At 42.5% G+C, this 18,312-nt stretch overlaps 3 protein-coding genes across 5 annotated transcripts; 2 read left to right on the plus strand and 1 right to left on the minus strand.

Annotated features, from left to right (window-relative positions):
• Positions 1-298: 298 nt before the first annotated feature.
• On the minus strand, positions 299-5,488 carry LOC115971301. 3 transcript variants are annotated; one of them, XM_031091137.1, is made up of 2 exons: positions 2,494-5,488; positions 299-1,032 (listed from the first exon to the last, which is right to left on the minus strand). In XM_031091137.1, exons 1-2 carry the CDS (start codon positions 5,012-5,014, stop codon positions 992-994), a joined length of 2,562 nt encoding a protein of 853 aa, XP_030946997.1. In that variant the 5' UTR covers positions 5,015-5,488; the 3' UTR covers positions 299-991. The 3 variants fall into 3 exon arrangements, with proteins under 3 accessions (XP_030946997.1, XP_030946995.1, XP_030946994.1); XM_031091135.1 differs by having other exon boundaries at positions 299-1,035; XM_031091134.1 differs by lacking the exon at positions 299-1,032 and having other exon boundaries at positions 2,037-5,488.
• Positions 5,489-10,565: 5,077 nt separating this feature from the next.
• On the plus strand, positions 10,566-11,240 carry LOC115970273. The gene is made up of 2 exons (XM_031089930.1): positions 10,566-10,763; positions 10,896-11,240. Exons 1-2 carry the CDS (start codon positions 10,566-10,568, stop codon positions 11,238-11,240), a joined length of 543 nt encoding a protein of 180 aa, XP_030945790.1.
• A 409-nt stretch (positions 11,241-11,649) lies between these two features.
• LOC115970275 lies at positions 11,650-12,258 on the plus strand. The gene has a single exon (XM_031089931.1). The coding sequence runs from the start codon at positions 11,650-11,652 to the stop codon at positions 12,256-12,258; it is 609 nt and encodes a 202-aa protein (XP_030945791.1).
• The last annotated feature ends 6,054 nt before the right edge of the window (positions 12,259-18,312 follow it).

Genomic DNA, 18,312 nt, shown 5'->3' on the forward strand with positions numbered 1-18,312 from the left:
CATATTTTCAAAGTCATTCACGGACTGTTTCTGATTGAGAGAGGCACAGACATTCTAGACCAATGCTATGTAATTTGTAGGAAATTATTTATATTTTGGACTTGGAGCACACATATTCCAATAATCACTAACTTGGAATTGAACCTTGCCTACAAGAAAGAAATTTGTTAGTATTTTGGCTAAATGATAAAAAACAATCATTATAAAATTAACTTGCACTATAAGTTTAAATCTTATCGTATCTATTTAAAAAAAAAATGATAAATTAACAATATGTCTATGTGATTGTAATCACATCATTAAAAATGATTATATACACAGATGAAATGAGGATAAAGTCTGATAACAACACTGCCTGTTAAACATAATTTTCAACTCCCATAGCTAATTGAAACCAGAAAAATCAGTTCAAAGTTTGTTGTAGAATCACTCTCAAGCACCTTCTGTGTTGCTTCAAGCCGACAAATCTTCTTTGCTTTGGGGCCTTTGAAGAACATTTTCACAATCATGGGGAGCATCACCCAATGACTCTGCATGAACGTCACGAGGCTTAGGAATGTTTAAAAGAGAAGTAACCCAAAGCTGATTTGATTGGGGTTAAAAGAAAAGGGAAAACCAAAACCCCCCTGATTTCTCTCCATGACAATCAAAACTTTGATAAAGACTTCCACTTCTTTCATTTTGTGGGGCTCCACTCTCTCTCTCTCTCTCAAAGACACAAAAAAACAGAAGATATGGATGAGATAGAAACAGTTAGAACTTAGAAGTGCTCTTCCAGCTATAAAGGTTTGCTCTAAGGTCCTTCCCAGGTAGTTGACCCATGTAGCAATACCCTCCTTGCCATCGATCCACCCAACCGGTTCGAGCAAACTCTGGCCTTTTGCTAAAAGACACTTCAATGCCGGATTTTCAAGTCAAATCCCCTCTTGGATCCTTTTGGAAAATTCCTCTTTAATCATGGTCCAACCAGTTCTACTAACAACCAACCATCTTATGGTGGCCTCTCCAGTCCAACCATATCTTTGTCCAATGCTTCTGCCACCAAAAAGATCAATTTAGTACTAATTATATCATCAGATTCTTCAGTTCAACTCGTAATCATTATTTCTTTCAACTGCAAAGATTAAAGTTCTCTAAAATATAGCAACTTTGTTATTTTCCTATGCTGAATTTTATTTTTTACTTCAAATACACGAAGTCCTGTACTATACTAACATTGAGGGAAAACAGAAGAGGACTTATGGGTGCAAGGATTTTGAACTTAGCTCAGAGAAGAGGGATTTTTTTTTTTTTTTAACTAGCAGCCAGTTTGAGTAGATCAGCTATAAATACTTTTATAAATCAAATGTAATTCCTTAATTAACTAGTTTTAGTGTCTCAGCCAGTAAAAATAAGTAAAAGGTTCAAGCAAGAACCTATTTTGTAAAGGAAGCCCCACTTAAACTTGGAATCTCATCCCAACTTTAGTGAGCTAAGAGACCAACCACAAGACACTTGCAGAAAGGACATTTGGAGCTTCCAACGCAAAACCCCTCTATACTGTTCAGCTATTGTCACAAAGAGCACTGTGGCGCATGGTGTTTTGAACAGAAGACTAAATATGCATCCCAACTTCAGTTACATTGGCTTCAAATGTGCAATTGGATTTTGGGATGCATTTGCAGATTGAATACTTCATTAATCATGGTAAAATGGTGAAGAATAGTATTAGAAGTGCAAAATTATGGAACAAAGCAGCACATTCTAGGATTTTGAGAATGCGATGACCAAGGTTAGTTTTTGAATCATCAATGTCTTCTTGAGAAAATCAACTAGTACCTGTAAATATATACAAGTTGCAGACCTAAAGACATAGTGTTACAACCAAATCACGAAAGAGCATCATTTCTAAATTACAAGCCAAATCAACTCTGATAAATGGTAATGCACATCCACGCTGAAGATAACAATTAGTGCTGCTCTATGTTCTCTAAGATTATCATCCATGTGTTAGTTAACCAAATCTAATGAAAAGGTTTATGGTAGAGATTCAATCATAAAGCTAAAGGAGGAATTATAAAACCTTCCTCTTCATAAATATTATTTATCTGGAATTAATTGAAGGAACAAAAATTTTACAACATTCTTCCTGTTCTGTAACTTTGTTCATGCAGCAGTCTCTATCTTTACAAACAAGAAGATTTCCTTTTCTGCAAACCCAAAAACTTTAATATTATCTAGGGTGAAGATGGGCAGTTGCTCAAATCATGAGGCCAAGCACAAGTAGGAGTTCAAAATTCAATCTCCCTATCAATGTCCCTCTCTTTCCTACCTGACTGCCCCAAAATCTTCTAAAGAGTAAGTAAAGAAATACCAAAAATGGAAGAGAAGAAAAACGGAAGTTGTGGAAAGAATTCAATAAATCCTAAAAATTTAAATTTCTAAACAAGTGAAAAGAAAAATGTTACACTGAGGATGTATCAACAAGAACCTCATTTAGCACATCATCCTCACCGTTTGCAAAGGAGAACAGCTCGGCATCCTTATCTTCATCGCTGGAAAAATCCCGTCTCTCAAGTTTCGAGTGAGCTGCAATGAATATCAACTTCTGTGCCCGGTCCATACCTGCCCTTGAGTGCCCATGGGCACACACCCATCTCAAGAAAGACCAATTGCATTTGAATCCACAAGAAGTTGCATGAAGAAAGATAAGCCTAACTGCAACTTTCCCTAGTGACTTAAATTCAGTAAGGTACGTTTCCCACACCAGCCTACTGCTCTGGGGGTTGGCAATTTTCATCTTTCCAGTAATGGGGTCCCTATCCTTCATCTGCACAGCTCGTGCATAGACTGCTTCAAGCCCTTCTGTTCTCCATTTCATAAGTTCCATTAGCGCAATGTGAGCTTCTTCCCTCGACACAAGCCGGGTTATGAGCTTGTCCACATCCTTTTCCTGCTCAGGTGTCAAGTATTTGAACGGTGGAAGGTACTTCCCACTAGTGTCCCTAATCAAATAAAGAGGATCAAGTATATAAGCAGCAGCCCAAGCTGGATGATAATTTTTCTTGAACCGCTTTTCAATCACCCTCTCTAAGGGTCCTTCTGCAATGTTGAACTTGGAACACCAATCCTTCACGTTTTCTCTAAGCTTGTCCCAAAGTGGAAGGCATTGCCCAACTAATGGCCTTTCTGTCTCAATCTCTTGAGCCATGTCCTTGACCAATTTAACTAGCGAGTGCACTGCCTCCAATTCATTCCAAAACCCCACATCCTGAATCATCTCCCCGACTTCTCTTGCAATTGGGTCCTCCATTGCTGCCATCTTATATGAATCATCCAGCAAAATCGACTGTAGTGCTCGAACTGAATTCAGTATATCCTCCACCATTGTATATACAGGCCCAAAGTTTACACTCTCATACTCGCGCAACGGTACTCTAAGCAATCCAGCTTGTCCGTACTCCTGCAACTGATACTTATGAAAAATATTTCGAATCTGAGACTTGTAATTAACGAAATTGGCGAGCTTGAAACAATTATCAGTGACTGTCTTGAACAATGAAAGCTCCTTGCTAAAGTCCTTAATCAAACTATTGAACCCTTGAAACTGACAAGAAAGGTTAATCATCCAATGATTCTTAGTCTCCAAATTCCTCAATGCCTTTGCCTTAAACTTGTCTGCAACTATTCCTACACATTGCTGCACAGCATGCCCACAAATGCCTGTGATTGTCTCCCACAAAATCTCTTCGGCATACGTAGAAGGCACGGAACCACTAACAAACACTGCCCTCCTATACAAACTAGTCCCATTTGGAAGATTCACAGTCAAATTCACCAAACTCTCTTCCCCCAAAACCCCATAATTCTTGAATTTCCACCCATCAGTGGCAATCTGAAAGAACATAGCGTCTCTAATCCTCGCTTCAGACTCAACCTTAGCTTCCTCAAACTTAGTATCCAATCTACCACCTGTGAACTCTCTCCGAGAAATCCCCGGCAACCCAACTTGATTCAAGAAAGCTCGAAACTTCGGGTGCTCCAAGCTCGAAAAAGAGACAGACCCACATGACTCAAACACCCAATCAGTGAGAAAATCAAGCGCGCAATCAATCTGAGACTTACTTAGTGTCGGCCCAGGTGAAGTTTTCGGACTCTTGAGCTTCTTCACACTGTCTTCCAACATAGCAAGAGGCCCCAAATCCTCTTTCCCACCAGATAACATCAAATGCGGTTGTTGTGTCAGCATGGCCCCAGCACTCACCGCCGTAACAACCGTCGTCGCTGACAACGTCGGAGAGTACGGCAGCTCAAACCTCGTCGGATCCACTATCGCCAACGGTGGTACTTGGTAGGAAGAACCAGAGCCTACACCACCAGTTGAAACCGAAGAAGAGCTACGCTTACGATGATTATGTTGCAAAGGAACTGAAGAAGGAGGTGGAGGGGAAGCCATAGAAGCCGAAGAGGGTGAGATAGACGAAATGGGTTTTGCCACTGAGTTGAAATTGGGACAAGTACCACGCTTGAGGTGCTCAGAGGCAGTGCGTGAAGGGTTTGAAGCTGAGAAAACGGCGTCGCATAAGGAACACCTGAGTTTGACTGCTTTGGGAAGACCGGTGTCAGTGTTTTGAACCAACATGGGCTCAAGGTGCGCCCAGTACCACGCACCTTTGCCTTTTATAGCCTTTGTACGAACCATGACTAACCCTTCGTACCTCTTGTGTACGGCCTTTGCAGTCAACTCGTCAGTTGAGGCTGAGGCTGAAGCTGAAGCTGTTCCAGCTGAGGCTGAGTCCACTGGAGGTGGTGCTGTAGTGTTAGTAGAAGCCGCCATTGTCAGGACCCAAATGAAAAACAAACACAAAAAAGTTGGGGTCTTGCTTTGGATTTTCTCAATCTTGAAGGGTATTCTTTGTTCTTTTCTTAATTTAGTATCTTCATCGTTCTTCTTGTTGAAGTTGAAGTTGTAGTTGTAGTTGTCATTTTTGTGGGGTTGGAGGGAGGTGCTGAAACGGTGGCGTTTTGGTTGCATTTAGCCCTGGAAAGTAGGAATTGGGTGGTGGCCGGAGTTTCAGTTTCCGGCGAGTGGCCATGCCGGAGACCGGCGATTTGGGAAGATTTTTGTTTGTTTGTTTGGGGTTGTGGGGGGGGAGAGAGAGGGGGTTGTGGTTTTAGTTTCACTGATGGGTCACTTCAGCTATTTTTGAGACCAAAGTATTTTTCATTCATTCTCTCTCTCTCTCTCTCTCTCTCTCTCTCTCTCTCTCACAAACAGAGAGTGAGTATGAGGGTGATGACGCGCCCTCACGCGCCGCTACCATGCGCGTGGGGAACATGATGGAGCCATGTTGATGGGAACTGGTACCAAGGAAGGGTAAAAACACAGTCTAACGTGCGAAAACACAACATGGGGATTGGTCGTTACTTGCTGGTGATTGGGGAGTGAAACCCACGCAGAAATGAAGGGGTGGTACTAAGGTTTTGGGCACTCACTTCTTTTCTCTCTGCCTTTGATGTTTCTTTGCTTTATTTATATTTTTTTTTTCTTTCTTTTTGTGTTGTTGGGTCTTGTTGTGTGGGTCTAGTGGGGAAGAGTCTTCCTTGTCCGTTTCTTTCTTTTTCTTTTTTAAATAGTGTAGTAGTATTATTATACTAAATTTTCTATTATTTCTTATTTTATTTTATTTTTCTCTCTACCTCTCTCTCTCAAATTAAATTTGGCTTGCCTTTTGTGACTTCTTGTTCATGTGTTTTTATAATACAGGATGTGGACATAAAAGGGCAACCTAGGAAATGAACTCCAACCAGTTCTTCAGGGACAGTGTTGACCAAGACTTGTTGGAGAATTGCCTTGAAAAAGTTCTCCAAATATCTCATATGCAATTTGGACCGGAGGTTATTTTTTATAAGAAATAATGTGTTTATTATATTTTCGTAATACTTTTACAATAATGTTTGTAGGAAAAAAAATAATTATAATAATATATTCAAATTAGAATCAATAATAATTTATTATTTAAGATTTGTTATGAAAATATTGTAAGTATAATATTTTTTTATTTTTTGTATTTATTATTTATTTTTTAAGGCCTCAATAGTAGGTAGCTGGCATCAACAGAATGTATGTAATCTGGAGTCTGGACCGTGCATAGGCTAATTTGGCATTTTGGTCTTTTTAACCCGATTTTTCAGGAATAATATCATTCACAATTTCTATAGTTCGTTTCAAATGAATCATTCAAATTTTGAAAGCAAGTGCTTCCTTTATTTATTTTTCTCTTTTATATAATCCTGGTGATGCATGACTTTGTGCGGATTTGGTATAGCTTATTTTTATATTGATTTTGAAGAAAAATTAAGTCAGATAAAAATATAATTATACTTAAAAATAATGAGGTTCTAAAAAGTTATGTGCAAACAAATAAGTATACATAAATAAATCCAATAAAAGTCATACTTACATTTATTCCTTTAAAAACCATACAAAGATTCACACAAAAGAAAAGAAAAGAAAAGAAAAGAAATATATATATATATATATATATATATGAAAAGTATTAGTATCAGTAATCAGCCCCTCAATTTGAATGACTAATCTCTAAAAAAACATAGTAATAATAACTGAAAGTCAATTTTTTTATCCTATCACATATTTGTACATATCAATCTTATTATAATATGTTGGGTTATAATAACAGGTGTTCTTAGAGAATTTGTCCCGCTAATAAACTATTTTAGAAAAAAAAAATTTTTGAAACTATTTTAATAAGAAATATAAAAAATTATCAAAAAATTAATTATTTTTTCTTTTCCATAAAAAATTTCTAAAAATATTTTTTAAATCAATACTCGTAAAGTATGCGTTAACTTTTCCCTTACATGTTATATCACTTATATGTTATCACTTATATGTGGAGTGCAAAATTAAGAATATGTGAGATGCCCTCTCAAAAGAGTTCCTTGCATTATCTTCTTATTTTCCTCTATATTTATTACTACATGCATCCCATTTCATTAAGCCTCATTACAAAATCAAAAAAAAAAAAAAAAAAATTACATCATTTAATAAGATGTTTTTTTAAATGAAAAAAATAAGTCTTTAAAACCATCATCTTTAATTTATATTTTAGTGAAATAATAGTATTGACGGCTAGTGTATAAAGACATTTATTTTTTGACTTTTCAAAGAGAGAATTTTATTTGGTACATTTGAAAATGATAGAACCGCATAACAATTTGGAATGGAAGGGGTATTACTTTTCTTTATTGATAATTTGATAGTTACTATGGGGAGGAGAGATTTAAACTACAAGTATTTTTATTGGAAACATCAATAAGTGTCAAACTGTTGAACTACAAAACTCTTGCAATATTGGTCTTTACTTTTATTTCACTATCTTATTTCCTATTTTATGCCATAACATTTTCATCTTATCATTGTCAAGACTCTTGTCGTTCAACTGTCATCTCTTGTTATTTTTAATAGAAACATCCACAATTTAAATCCTTCAACCTCTTTATAACTATCTAATTAATTTATTTTTTAAATTACGTCTTATCATTAAGGTTGTGTTTGGTTCAACAGAAAATAGTTTTTGATCATAAAATATTTTCAAGTGTTTGGCTGAGTTCTTAAAAATATTATAGAAAACAAATTTTCTACTATTTTCCCACATTTTTCTCATCTCCCAAGCACATATATAATAAGAACATGAGAGTTTTATATTAAGAAAATCGTGATTGGTGACTGGCATTGTCAATAGTGGTTGGTCACTAGAGACCTAGGATGTTAGGTGGTGTTTAGGCAACTAATAGTGGAAGGTTCTGTTGACTAGTTTTGAATTAGGCAGAAAATGAAAGGACTAAAAATGAAAGTGTAAACATTTTCTGTCAAAGTGCTTTAATTTTACGGTTAATCGAAAAATAATTTTTAGTTCACCAACAATTTTAATCACTACTGTGGGGACAAGGATCCCAAATCTAATTTAAATAGACAATCAAGGTTATTTCCGAGAATGCACCTCAAACCTCGGGGACGAGCACTACCTAGGACGTTAGGTGGTGTTTAGGCAACTAATAGTGGAAGGTTCTGTTGACTAGTTTTGAATTAGGCAGAAAATGAATGGACGAAAAATGAAAGTGTAAACATTTTCTGCCAAAGTGCTTTAATTTTACAGTCAATCAAAAAATAATTTTTAGTTCACCAACAATTTTAATCACTACTGTGGGGACAAGGATCCCAAATCTAATTTAAATAGACAGTCGAGGTTATTTCCAAGGATGCACCTCGGACCTCGGGGACGAGCACTACCTAGGATGTTAGGTGGTGTTTAGGCAGCTAACAGTGGAAGGTTCTGTTGACTAGTTTTGAATTAGGCAGAAAATGAAAGGACTAAAAATGAAAGTGTAAACATTTTCTGCCAAAGTACTTTAATTTTACTGTCAATCGAAAAATAATTTTTAGTTCACCAACAATTTTAATCACTACTGTGGGGAAGAGGATCCCAAATCTAATTTAAATAGATAGTCAAGGTTATTTCTGAGTGTACGGTACCTAAACGCCCAAGTTCATATTGGGTCTTGGACCATGAATCAATGATATGGGCCAAGGATCTAATCTTCACATCAACAAAGGCTTCGGTCCAAACCCACGAATAGCCACCAACGTGGACTGAGTATTGTCAGGACACTTAGAAAGCGAATCGTATACGCCCTGCTCACAGGATGCTCGGGAAAACATTCTCGGCAACTATGCACATGCTCGGTCACATCGCCCGGACACATCACCGTTTACGTGCCCGGCAGAACCTTAGGAAACTCCGCTGCCGAACACATTAACTGAAGTGGGAACCATTTCTAAGGCCACTCGTACCAAAAAACCCATTTAAGCCCATTGACAATGAACCCTTCTTTGCACTAAGGGAGAAGATAATGATGATCACCCCATTAACGAGGGCTATAAATAGGAGAAATGAATGGATAGTTGGGGGATGCAATTATGAGGGAAAGAAGAGAGTAAGAAAGAAAGAGATAGAGAGAGGAGTTAACGTTGAGAAAAAGGGAGAAAAGTGTTTGCATTGGGTCCCTTAGCCTAGGACAACCCAAGGTAGGATACTTAGACCCACCAAATAAATAGATTGTGAGCCCAAATAGTGGTTTGGCCTATCAAGCCCGTCCTTGGAGCTTACAATTGGCGCCCACCGTGGGGATCTTCTACGACGCTGTAGTTCTAGAGGGACTCAAACTCGGAGACAATGTCTGAAAGGCGTTCGGGGGACCTTAGCCTAGGACGACCTTAGCCTAGGACAACCCAAGGTAGGATACTCAGACCCATTAAATAAATAGATTGTGAGCCCAAATAGTGATTTGGCCCATCAAGCCCGTCATTGGAGCTTACAATTGGCGCCCACCGTGGGGATCTCCTACGACGCTGTAGTTCTAGAAGGACTCAAACTTGGAGACAATGTCTAAAAGGCATTCGGGGGACCACGTTGGAACTGGATCCGAAGCGTCTTCTCGGGGGTCAAGTTGGCGAGAGAGGGGTCGTACCAACTAGAAGTGATGTCCAGCACGGGAGAGGGGTCGTACCAAACCCAACGGACGGTTTTTGGCGCCATGGGATGTAGGTAGAGGGAGGAACGGGATGAAGAAGTTGAATGGCTCCGTAGATTAGTCAGGGGTTTGTAGCTGGAGGTGAGAGGTAGGCGCTGGGAAGGAGACAGAAATGATCGGCAGCAGAAGGATGGGATTGGGGGAAATAGATATGAAGAGGGATCCAATCAGTCTGGACCTCGATTACAACGGAGTCGTTCACATTCCCGGGAATCATATCGGTATCGAGACCATTCGCACTCAAGAGGGTTTCGACCAAGGATGTCAATACTGAACTGGAGGCCGTATCGGTTTGGCCACCGGTACGATATATTTCGGATACCGGTCAATACCAGTATACCGTTTCAGGTTTACCGCTATTTTTTTATTTATAAATATATATATATATATATATATATGTATGTATGTATGTATGTGTCTGTGTGTGTATATATATATATATTTATATATATATATATATATTATAATAAATATAAAAGTTTACCATAAAACATTTCCTCAATTTAGAACTAATTATTCATGGTTTTAGACTTTAGTATCAATTAAAAGGGAAAAAAGAATAAAAAAATAAAATAGAAAGCTTAAAAGTTACCATTGCATATTAAGAAAACAAATAATACTAATAACTTAATGCAAATAAGTTACCATTCTGTCCTAACAAATATTCAAAAATTACAAAACTTAAAAAAAAAAAAAAAAAACTTTTTCTGTACCGGCTGGTATTGCCCAAAATTGGCCGGTATTTTTTCCGGTACAAAATAGGGGGGTCGAGCGTACTGGATTGCTAGCCGGTACGGTATATTCTGACCGTACCGGCCGGTACGGTATGGAATCGATAACCTTGGTTTCGACGAAATAGGAACCGGTCTCCCTCCCGGGAAACGGGGCAACGCCGAGGCCATTCACATTCTCAGGAAAATCAAGTAAGGAATTCGATCTCCTCGGAAGAGGGGCGACCCCGAAATGCTGCCATGGACGCCATGAGCTACGCTCTGCGGAAAGCAGCTCAGTCCCCATTTTCGAGTGAAATTGAGCAAGCCGAAATGCCGGACAGGTTTGCCCGCCCACCGTTCAATTGCTATGATGGGAAGACTGATCCGGTAGAACACGTCAGCCATTATATTCAGATGATGTCTTTGCATACTCATAACGATGCGCTCATGTGCAAGGTACTTCGCTCGAGTTTGGGATCGACTGCATTGAGATGGTTTAATGGGTTACAGAAAGGATCCGTACGAAGTTTCTCCAAACTGATTCAAGAGTTCAGAGTTCGGTTTGTGACGTGCAGCTGAGTACCTCAGCCAGTAGACGCGCTCCTGTCAATGAAAATGAGGGCGGGAGAGACCCTCCGTAGTTACGCCAGTCGATATTGGGAGCTATACAACGAGATCGGCAGGGATAACGAAAGGGTGGTGGCAAGCACATTTAGAATGGGGTTGCTTGAGGATTCAGGGCTACGAGAGTCATTGACCAAAAAGCTGCCCGAAGGCATGCGACAACTTATGAAACGCATTGAGGAATACAAACGATTAGAAGATGACCGGCTACAGAGTAAAGGCAAAGCACCGATGATGACTCGTCCTCGGCAGGTAGGTTTCCCATTCAGGCCCTGTGGGGGTCCGGCGATTCAAGAACCGACCACATAAATGGGAAAAGTGAACGTGACGTTTAAGGAACCGGTACACAGGATTCTTGACCGGATCAAACATGAGCCGTATTTTCGGTGGCCGAACAAGATGGGCGGGAATCCATCTAGAAGGAATCAAAGTCTATACTGCACTTATCACCGAGATAGGGGTCACACCACCGAATAATGCCGGGTATTAAAAGATCACCTCGGGCAGCTAGTCAAGGCCGGGCACTTAAAGGATTTCGTGCTAGACTCAGGGGATAGAGTAGTAAGGCAAGATATCCGGCAAAAGGGAAACCCTCTCCCACCCCCTGTGGGGATAATTGAAGTAATCCATGTTGCGCTGGAGAAGCTCGTTGTAAGAAGAAGGAAAAGAGTGTTGACAGTAGTGCTGGTAGAAGGTAACCCGGGTCTACAGTAAGAAGATGAAGTTTACACGAGAGCCTATCTCGTTTGACGATGGTGATCTAGAGGGGAAAATTCAGCCACATGATGACGCGTTAGTGGTCATGGCCCGGATAAACGACTTCTTAGTAAAAAGAGTGATGATAGACCAGGGAAGCGGGGCCGACTTGATGTACCCCGATCTGTTCAAGGGACTCGGTTTGAAGAAGGAGGACCTCATGAAGCACACTTCACCTTTGGTTGGATTTGATGGCAAAGTAGTGATTCCTAGAGGGCAAATCTCCCTCCCCGTGATTATGGGAGGGAAGGAGGTATCTGTAACATTCACAATAACAAGCTCATTTTCCTCGTATACTGCCATCCTGGGAAGACCATGGATCCACTCAATGAGGGTCGTCTCATCAACATTGCATGTTAAGATAAAATTCCCAACCGAGCGGGGTGTTATTGTAATAAAAGGAGACCAGCAAGCGGCCAGACAATGCCTTACTGCCGTAGTAAACTGGAAGCAGGAGAATCAGATTAGTCAGGGAGAAATCACCGGGCAACTGGATGGAGACATGGAGGTTGGGCGGCCCGAACAAGGGCGCGTTGAACAGGAAGATATGTCCCAGAAAAACCCGTTATAGCAATTAAAGGATCCCCAGGAAGGAATGAGGGTTGGGTGTGATGAGGAGTTAGTAAAGGTAAAAATATTGCCAGACACCAATAAACATTTTCAGGTCGGAGTAAGCATGAGTTGCGAGGAAATAGTCCAAGTATTACTATTTCTGGTTCAAAACTTAGATGTTTTTGCTTGGGATCCCTATGAAGTTCTCGGGGTTGATCCTGGGTTTACTGTCCACAAACTCAATGTAGACCCCTCATATCCCCTGAAGAAGCAGAAGCCGAGAAGGTAGGCTAAAGACCACGTTGAGGCGGTAAGACAGGAGGTGGAGAAGCTGAAGGAGGTAGGGGCCATAAGGGAAACCTTTTTTCCGGAATGGCTAGCAAATACCGTTGTTGTCCGGAAGAAGAATGGAAAATGGAGGGTTTGTGTGGATTTCACGGATCTGAACCGGGCATGCCCAAAGGACCCGTTCCCCATGCCAAAGATTGACCAATTAGTAGACGCCACTTATGGGAACTCGAGGATAAGCTCCCTGGATGCCTTCCAAGGGTACCATCAGATTGCCCTGGCCGATGAAGACTAGGAGAAAACGACGTTCATATCCCCCAATGCCAATTATCATTACACCGTGATACCTTTTGGGCTAAAGAATGTCGGGGCGACATACCAACGGATGATGACGAGGATGTTTTGAGATAAAATTAGGCATACGGTCGAAGTGTATATCGACGATATGGTGGTAAAAAGCAAGAAAGAGGCCCGGCATGTAGCGAATCTCCGAGGAGTGTTCGAGGTGTTGCGAAAGCACAAATTGCGTCTTAATGCAGAAAAATGCGCCTTTGGAGTAGGGGCTGGCAAATTTTTGGGGTACTTGATCACCAACAGGGGGATAGAAGTAAATCCTGACCAAATTGAAGTCGTGAAGCGACTCCGGTCTCCGAGCAACGCGAAAGAAGTACAGGTATTGACCGGGTTACTAACCACTCTTAATCGGTTCATCTCAAAATTTTCGGATCGTTGCCGACCTTTTTATCAGCTTTTAAAGAAGTGGAAGGGGTTTCGGTGGGATGATGAATGTGAAAAAGCTTTCCAGGACTTTAAGGAGTACTTAGTGCGAGCACCAATGTTGAGTGCACCAGAGCCCGGAGAGGAATTATTCATGTACCTCTCGGTATCCGAATATGCTGTAAGTGCTGTGCTTTTAAGGGACCAGGGAGTACAACAACCAGTGTATTATATCAACAAAACTCTAGTTGACGCCGAGACCAGATACTTGCCCTTGGAGAAGTTGGTGTTGGCCTTAATACATGCTACCAGGAAATTGCCTCAGTACTTCCAGGCTCATATCGTATATGTGCTGACCGAACATCCCTTACAGTCATTATTGAAAAGATCTGATTTTATGGGGCGAATAGCTAAATGGGGGACACGGCTCGGGGCATTCGACGTGAGGTATAAGCCGAGAAGTGCAGTAAAGGGATAGGTGTTAGCAGATTTTGTAGCAAAATTCTCTTCTAAGGGGGAAATGGTCTGTCAAGTGGAGCATCACTCGTGGAAAGTACATGTGGAATGGGCTTCCAGCGCCAAAGGGGTCGGAGTCGGGGTAGTCATAATCACCCCGGAAGGAATTCTCTTGGAACATTCGTTCAAGCTGGGGTTTAATGCCTCCATCAATGAGGCAGAGTATGAAGCATTGCTTGCCGGACTGAGGGCTATTTCATGGTTAGAGGCCCAGGGCGTGGAGATTTATTCGGATTCAAGACTCATTGTCAACTAGGTACAAGGGAATTTTGAGGCTCGAAATCCTCGGATGAAAGCCTACTTGGACTTGGTGAAGCAGGTCATGGACGGCTTTTGTACGGTGAAGGTGATTCAAGTGGCCCGAGCGCAGAATAGACATGTCGACTCTCTCGCCACTTTGGCATCGTTAATTGCCAAGGATATTCACCGGCTGATCAGAGTGGAACTCGTCCTCGAACCCAGCATTAAGGTGGCAGGAAGTGAGGGGGCTGTGAGAGTCGAAGTCACGGCAGTCGCAACACTTGGTCTGAGCTGGATGGACCCCATCGTGGATTTCTTGGCCGATGACCGGATTCCGGATGATGAGAAAGAGGCTAACAAAGTCCGTAGGATGGCAGCCCGGTATTGGTTGTCCGGAGACCAGAAACTTTATCGTAGGTCATTCGGAGAGCCATATCTGTCATGCTTGCACCCGAAGAAAGTAGGCCAGCTCCTGGCCGAGTTCCACGAAGGGATATGCGGTAGCCATGTAGGGGGACGATCATTGGCACATCCGGAAATGACTCAGGGATTCTGGTGGCCCCGGATGCAAAAGAACCCCGTGGAATACGTTCGGAAGTGTGAACAGTGTCAGAAGCATGCCCCTCAGATACACCAACCAGCCGGGTATTTGAACCCGATTAGCAGTCCTTGGCCTTTTGCACAATGGGGGCTGGACATACTCGGGCCATTTCCCCGAGCAACAGGCAATCAAAGATTCGTGTTGGTGGCCGTTGATTACTTCACCAAATGGGCGGAGGCAGAAGCTTTGGCCAATATCCGGATGTAGATGTGAAGAAGTTCGTATGAAAAAACATAATCACTAGGTTCGGAGTCCCGGACTCCCTTATATCAGACAACGGGCTGCAATTTGACAGTCGAAGTTTTCGCGAATTTTGCAGCAATCTCGGGATCAGGAACAGGTACTCTACCTCGACGTATCCTCAGGGCAATGGCTAGGCTGAGACCGTGAACAAGGTGATCGTGAACGGCTTGAAGCGAAGGCTGGAAAGAGCGAAGGGCAACTGGGCTGAAGAATTACCAAGTGTTTTGTGGGCATACCGGACAACTCCTCGAAGATCCACGGGCGAAACCCCATTCTCTCTCACTTACGGAGCTGAAGCTGTGATACCGGCCGAGATCAGCCTATGCAGCGCACGGGTCTTAGAATTCGATACGAAACAGAACGAAGGTCAACTGACGGGGTGCCTAGATTTACTTAAAGAACACCGAGAATCAACAACCATAAGGCTAGCAGAGTATCAACAAAAACTTGCCCGACGCTACGATCAAGGAGTAAGGATGAGAGAATTCAGTGTTGGAGACCTGGTACTAAGAAAGGCAGTAGGAAGCATGCGAGGTACAAATGTCGGGAAGCTTGCCCAAACTTGGGAAGGACCGTACAAGGTTATAGCTATTGCAGGCGTGGGTGCGTATTATCTTGAAGACTTGAACGAAGTACCATTACCCTGACCTTGGAATGCTTATAATCTAAAGAAGTTTTATCATTGATCGGTCATGCTTAGAAAAAAAAAGTATATATATATATATATGTGTGTGTGTGTGTGTATTATACTGACTCATGGTAAAAATGCAACTAACTTGTTCTTGCCGGGCAAATTATCTTTGTTAACTGTGTTTGGTTGATGGATAAGTAGGAAGCTAAGGAGATTCAAGCAGCCCCAAAATATTTCCAAGGACAGAAGCCTACTTCTCGATTCGATTCCTATCACCGAGCAGGTGGAAACCTTGCTAAAATATGTCTAAGGACAGAAGCCTGCTTCTCGGTTCAAGTCCTATCACCGAGCAGGTGGAAACCTTACTTGGAACTTCGGAAAGCATAACCTGACTTCTTGGTTCAAACACAACCAACTAGCAAGGGAAAGCCACGCAAACATTTGCAGGAACTTTAAAACAAACATAAGAGATAGAAAATATACATGCATCATCACAATTGATCAGCAAATAACACAATTTGCTCATCTCTACGTGGGCATTAATTTGCTCCACCAGCTCCCTCAGGTTATCTGTCTCCTCCTCTTCGTTTGGACCGGCTGGGTTTTGGGCAGCAGGAATAGAGACTGGAACGGGGATCTAATCAGGTTCCCTAAGAGAGGAGTCCTTAGGCACCCTTAGGGCCTGTAGAGCAGCCCGCCAACCCTCCCGGAAAGATAGCTGTCGAGCTTGCATAACCACCGGCTCCACGCTCTTCTCGGCGTCGACAAACCCCTTATCGTACCACTTATTCTCACATGCTTCAAGGGCCGCTCGCAGATTAGCAACCTCTTTAGATAGAGTGGAGTTTAGGCTTGCTGTTTCGACCAGCTTCATCTCTATCTCATTCTGCTACACCACCAGTTCCGCCGATTTTTTCTCTGTCGAAGCCCGGGATTTCTTCGCAGCAGCAACCCTCTTCTCGGCAGATTCGGCAATTTTCATTTTCTCCTTTGCCGCTTCCACAGCCTTTTCCTTACCGGCTCTCTCCCGACCAACCTCCTCGGAAAGATCCTTCACCCTTTCATTTAGTATATGGGCTAGCTGGGCGGCCTGTTAAAGACAATGTTATTAACGCACGACAATTCAAAGTTACACCGAATACAAAAAAATAAAAAAATAAAAAAAATATAAGGACGTGCACGGAAGGAAAATGATAATAATGAGAGTGCGAAGGAAGAGGACTAACCGCGATGGTGTGCCATTGGAGCCTTCTCCCCATGGACTCATTGGTCACATCTGCAAATGCGCTTACGTCCGCGGGCAGGAGGAGGCCGTCAGCTAAGCTTTGGGCAACCCGGCCCCCTTAGCCCTTCTCCCAGCCTTGAACGCTTGCGTTAGCCGGAAGGGGCGTGCCATCTAGCTCGTATGTTGGATGCCACAGAGGCACCGGTCTGGAGGATGAGGCCACATTTGTTCTTACCTAGGCCAGCGGCTCCCGGATGGCGATACCCCGGGAAGGTTGAAGTGGAGATTGGACTTGGCCCTCTCCCGAGCCGGTGGAGGATTGATCGGCAAGCCTTTGCCTCTTGTGTTGCCGCCCGGGAGCAGAGGGAGGCAGAGGATGAGCGGGAGGAGCCGGGACGCGCCCTTGAGGTGGAGGCTGCTGCTGCTGAATGGCCTGGCTTGCACCATGGATGAAACGACTGATGGTCAAAGTCCTTCTGGTCACCATGTCTTTAGCAGTGAAGTGGGTCTTGGAAGAGTCACTGGACTCCGCGACTTCTTGCGCGGCTACTTGAACCGGATTCGCAAGTTTGGCTTGTATGGCTTCATGCTGAACGGCCTCGTGACCGCGTTCCCGGAGATGCCTGGATGCTACTTCGGCCGATTCGTCCCTTATGGGCGTAAGTTCATCCGAACAGGTATACCGTGGGCCGAGGTCACCGGCTTCCCTTACAGTGATGCTGGGGGGAAGGAAGTTTGCGTACCAAACATCTATGTAAGAGAGGAGTGGGCTATCTACAAGGAGGGCTTGGTTGAAAGGTTGCCAAGTGGAGTATACCGGGTCTACGCCGAGAATGAGGTGGGAAGCACGAAGTTGCCCGTCCCGGTGAACGAAGATTTCAGACCTTAACACAAAATTTAGGTCTTGGACGTGGATTGTTCTGACTTCCTGAGTGAACATTGAACTGTCTGTAGCAAAAAGAAAATGAATCAAAGTTAGAGTAAATAATGTATTTACAATTTTGGGAAACATGAGAAATTAAAGGTTAGGACGAACCAACTTCACGTCGTGACAAAGGGGGAGGGATGTCACCGGCAAACCAATTGTCGTGCACCTGGACAAATTCCCCGGTGAAGTTCCTATTAAAGTCCGGCAAATAAGAAATCAGCTATACCCTGTTATCTCTAGTCTTTAAGTAATAGTTTGATTTCTTCTTTCCATAGAGGTTGTATATGTGATTTATGTCGTGGTGGTCTAACTGCAAGCCGAACGTTTGGTTCAGCTTGGCCACACAACTCACTACCCTGTAAAAGTTAGGGGTAAGTTGGTTGGCACTCAACCCGTAGTATCTAAGGGTGTTAAGTAGGAAGGGGTCTATGGGAAACCTGACCCCGCCTTCTAAGACAGACATCAGTGGGAAAAAGGCAGTGCCTGCCCCTCTATGGAGAGCTATTTCACTTTTGTGACAATAAGCCAACTCCACATCATCAGGGATGCTAAAGGCTTGCCTAAAAGCGGCTAAGGGAGCTTCGGCGTTCAAAAGGTGAGCAAAACCCATTCTATGACTAGAAATTAAAAAGGGGCTCTGGGGAAGGAAATGAAAATAAAGGAAAGAGGAAGAAAACTTACTTC

Source organism: Quercus lobata, chromosome 12 (genome assembly GCF_001633185.2).
Source record: "Quercus lobata isolate SW786 chromosome 12, ValleyOak3.0 Primary Assembly, whole genome shotgun sequence".
NCBI classification, from domain to species: Eukaryota; Viridiplantae; Streptophyta; class Magnoliopsida; order Fagales; family Fagaceae; genus Quercus; species Quercus lobata.

Coding starts and splice junctions, on each gene's coding strand:
- LOC115971301 (XM_031091134.1), bottom strand. CDS start 5,014: ATGCAACCAAAACGCCACCGTTTCAGCACCTCCCTCCAACCCCACAAA.
- LOC115970273 (XM_031089930.1), top strand. CDS start 10,566: ATGGACGCCATGAGCTACGCTCTGCGGAAAGCAGCTCAGTCCCCATTT. Junction 10,764..10,895: donor ACGATGCGCTCATGTGCAAG/GTACTTCGCTCG, acceptor TGAGTACCTCAG/CCAGTAGACGCGCTCCTGTC.
- LOC115970275 (XM_031089931.1), top strand. CDS start 11,650: ATGAAGTTTACACGAGAGCCTATCTCGTTTGACGATGGTGATCTAGAG.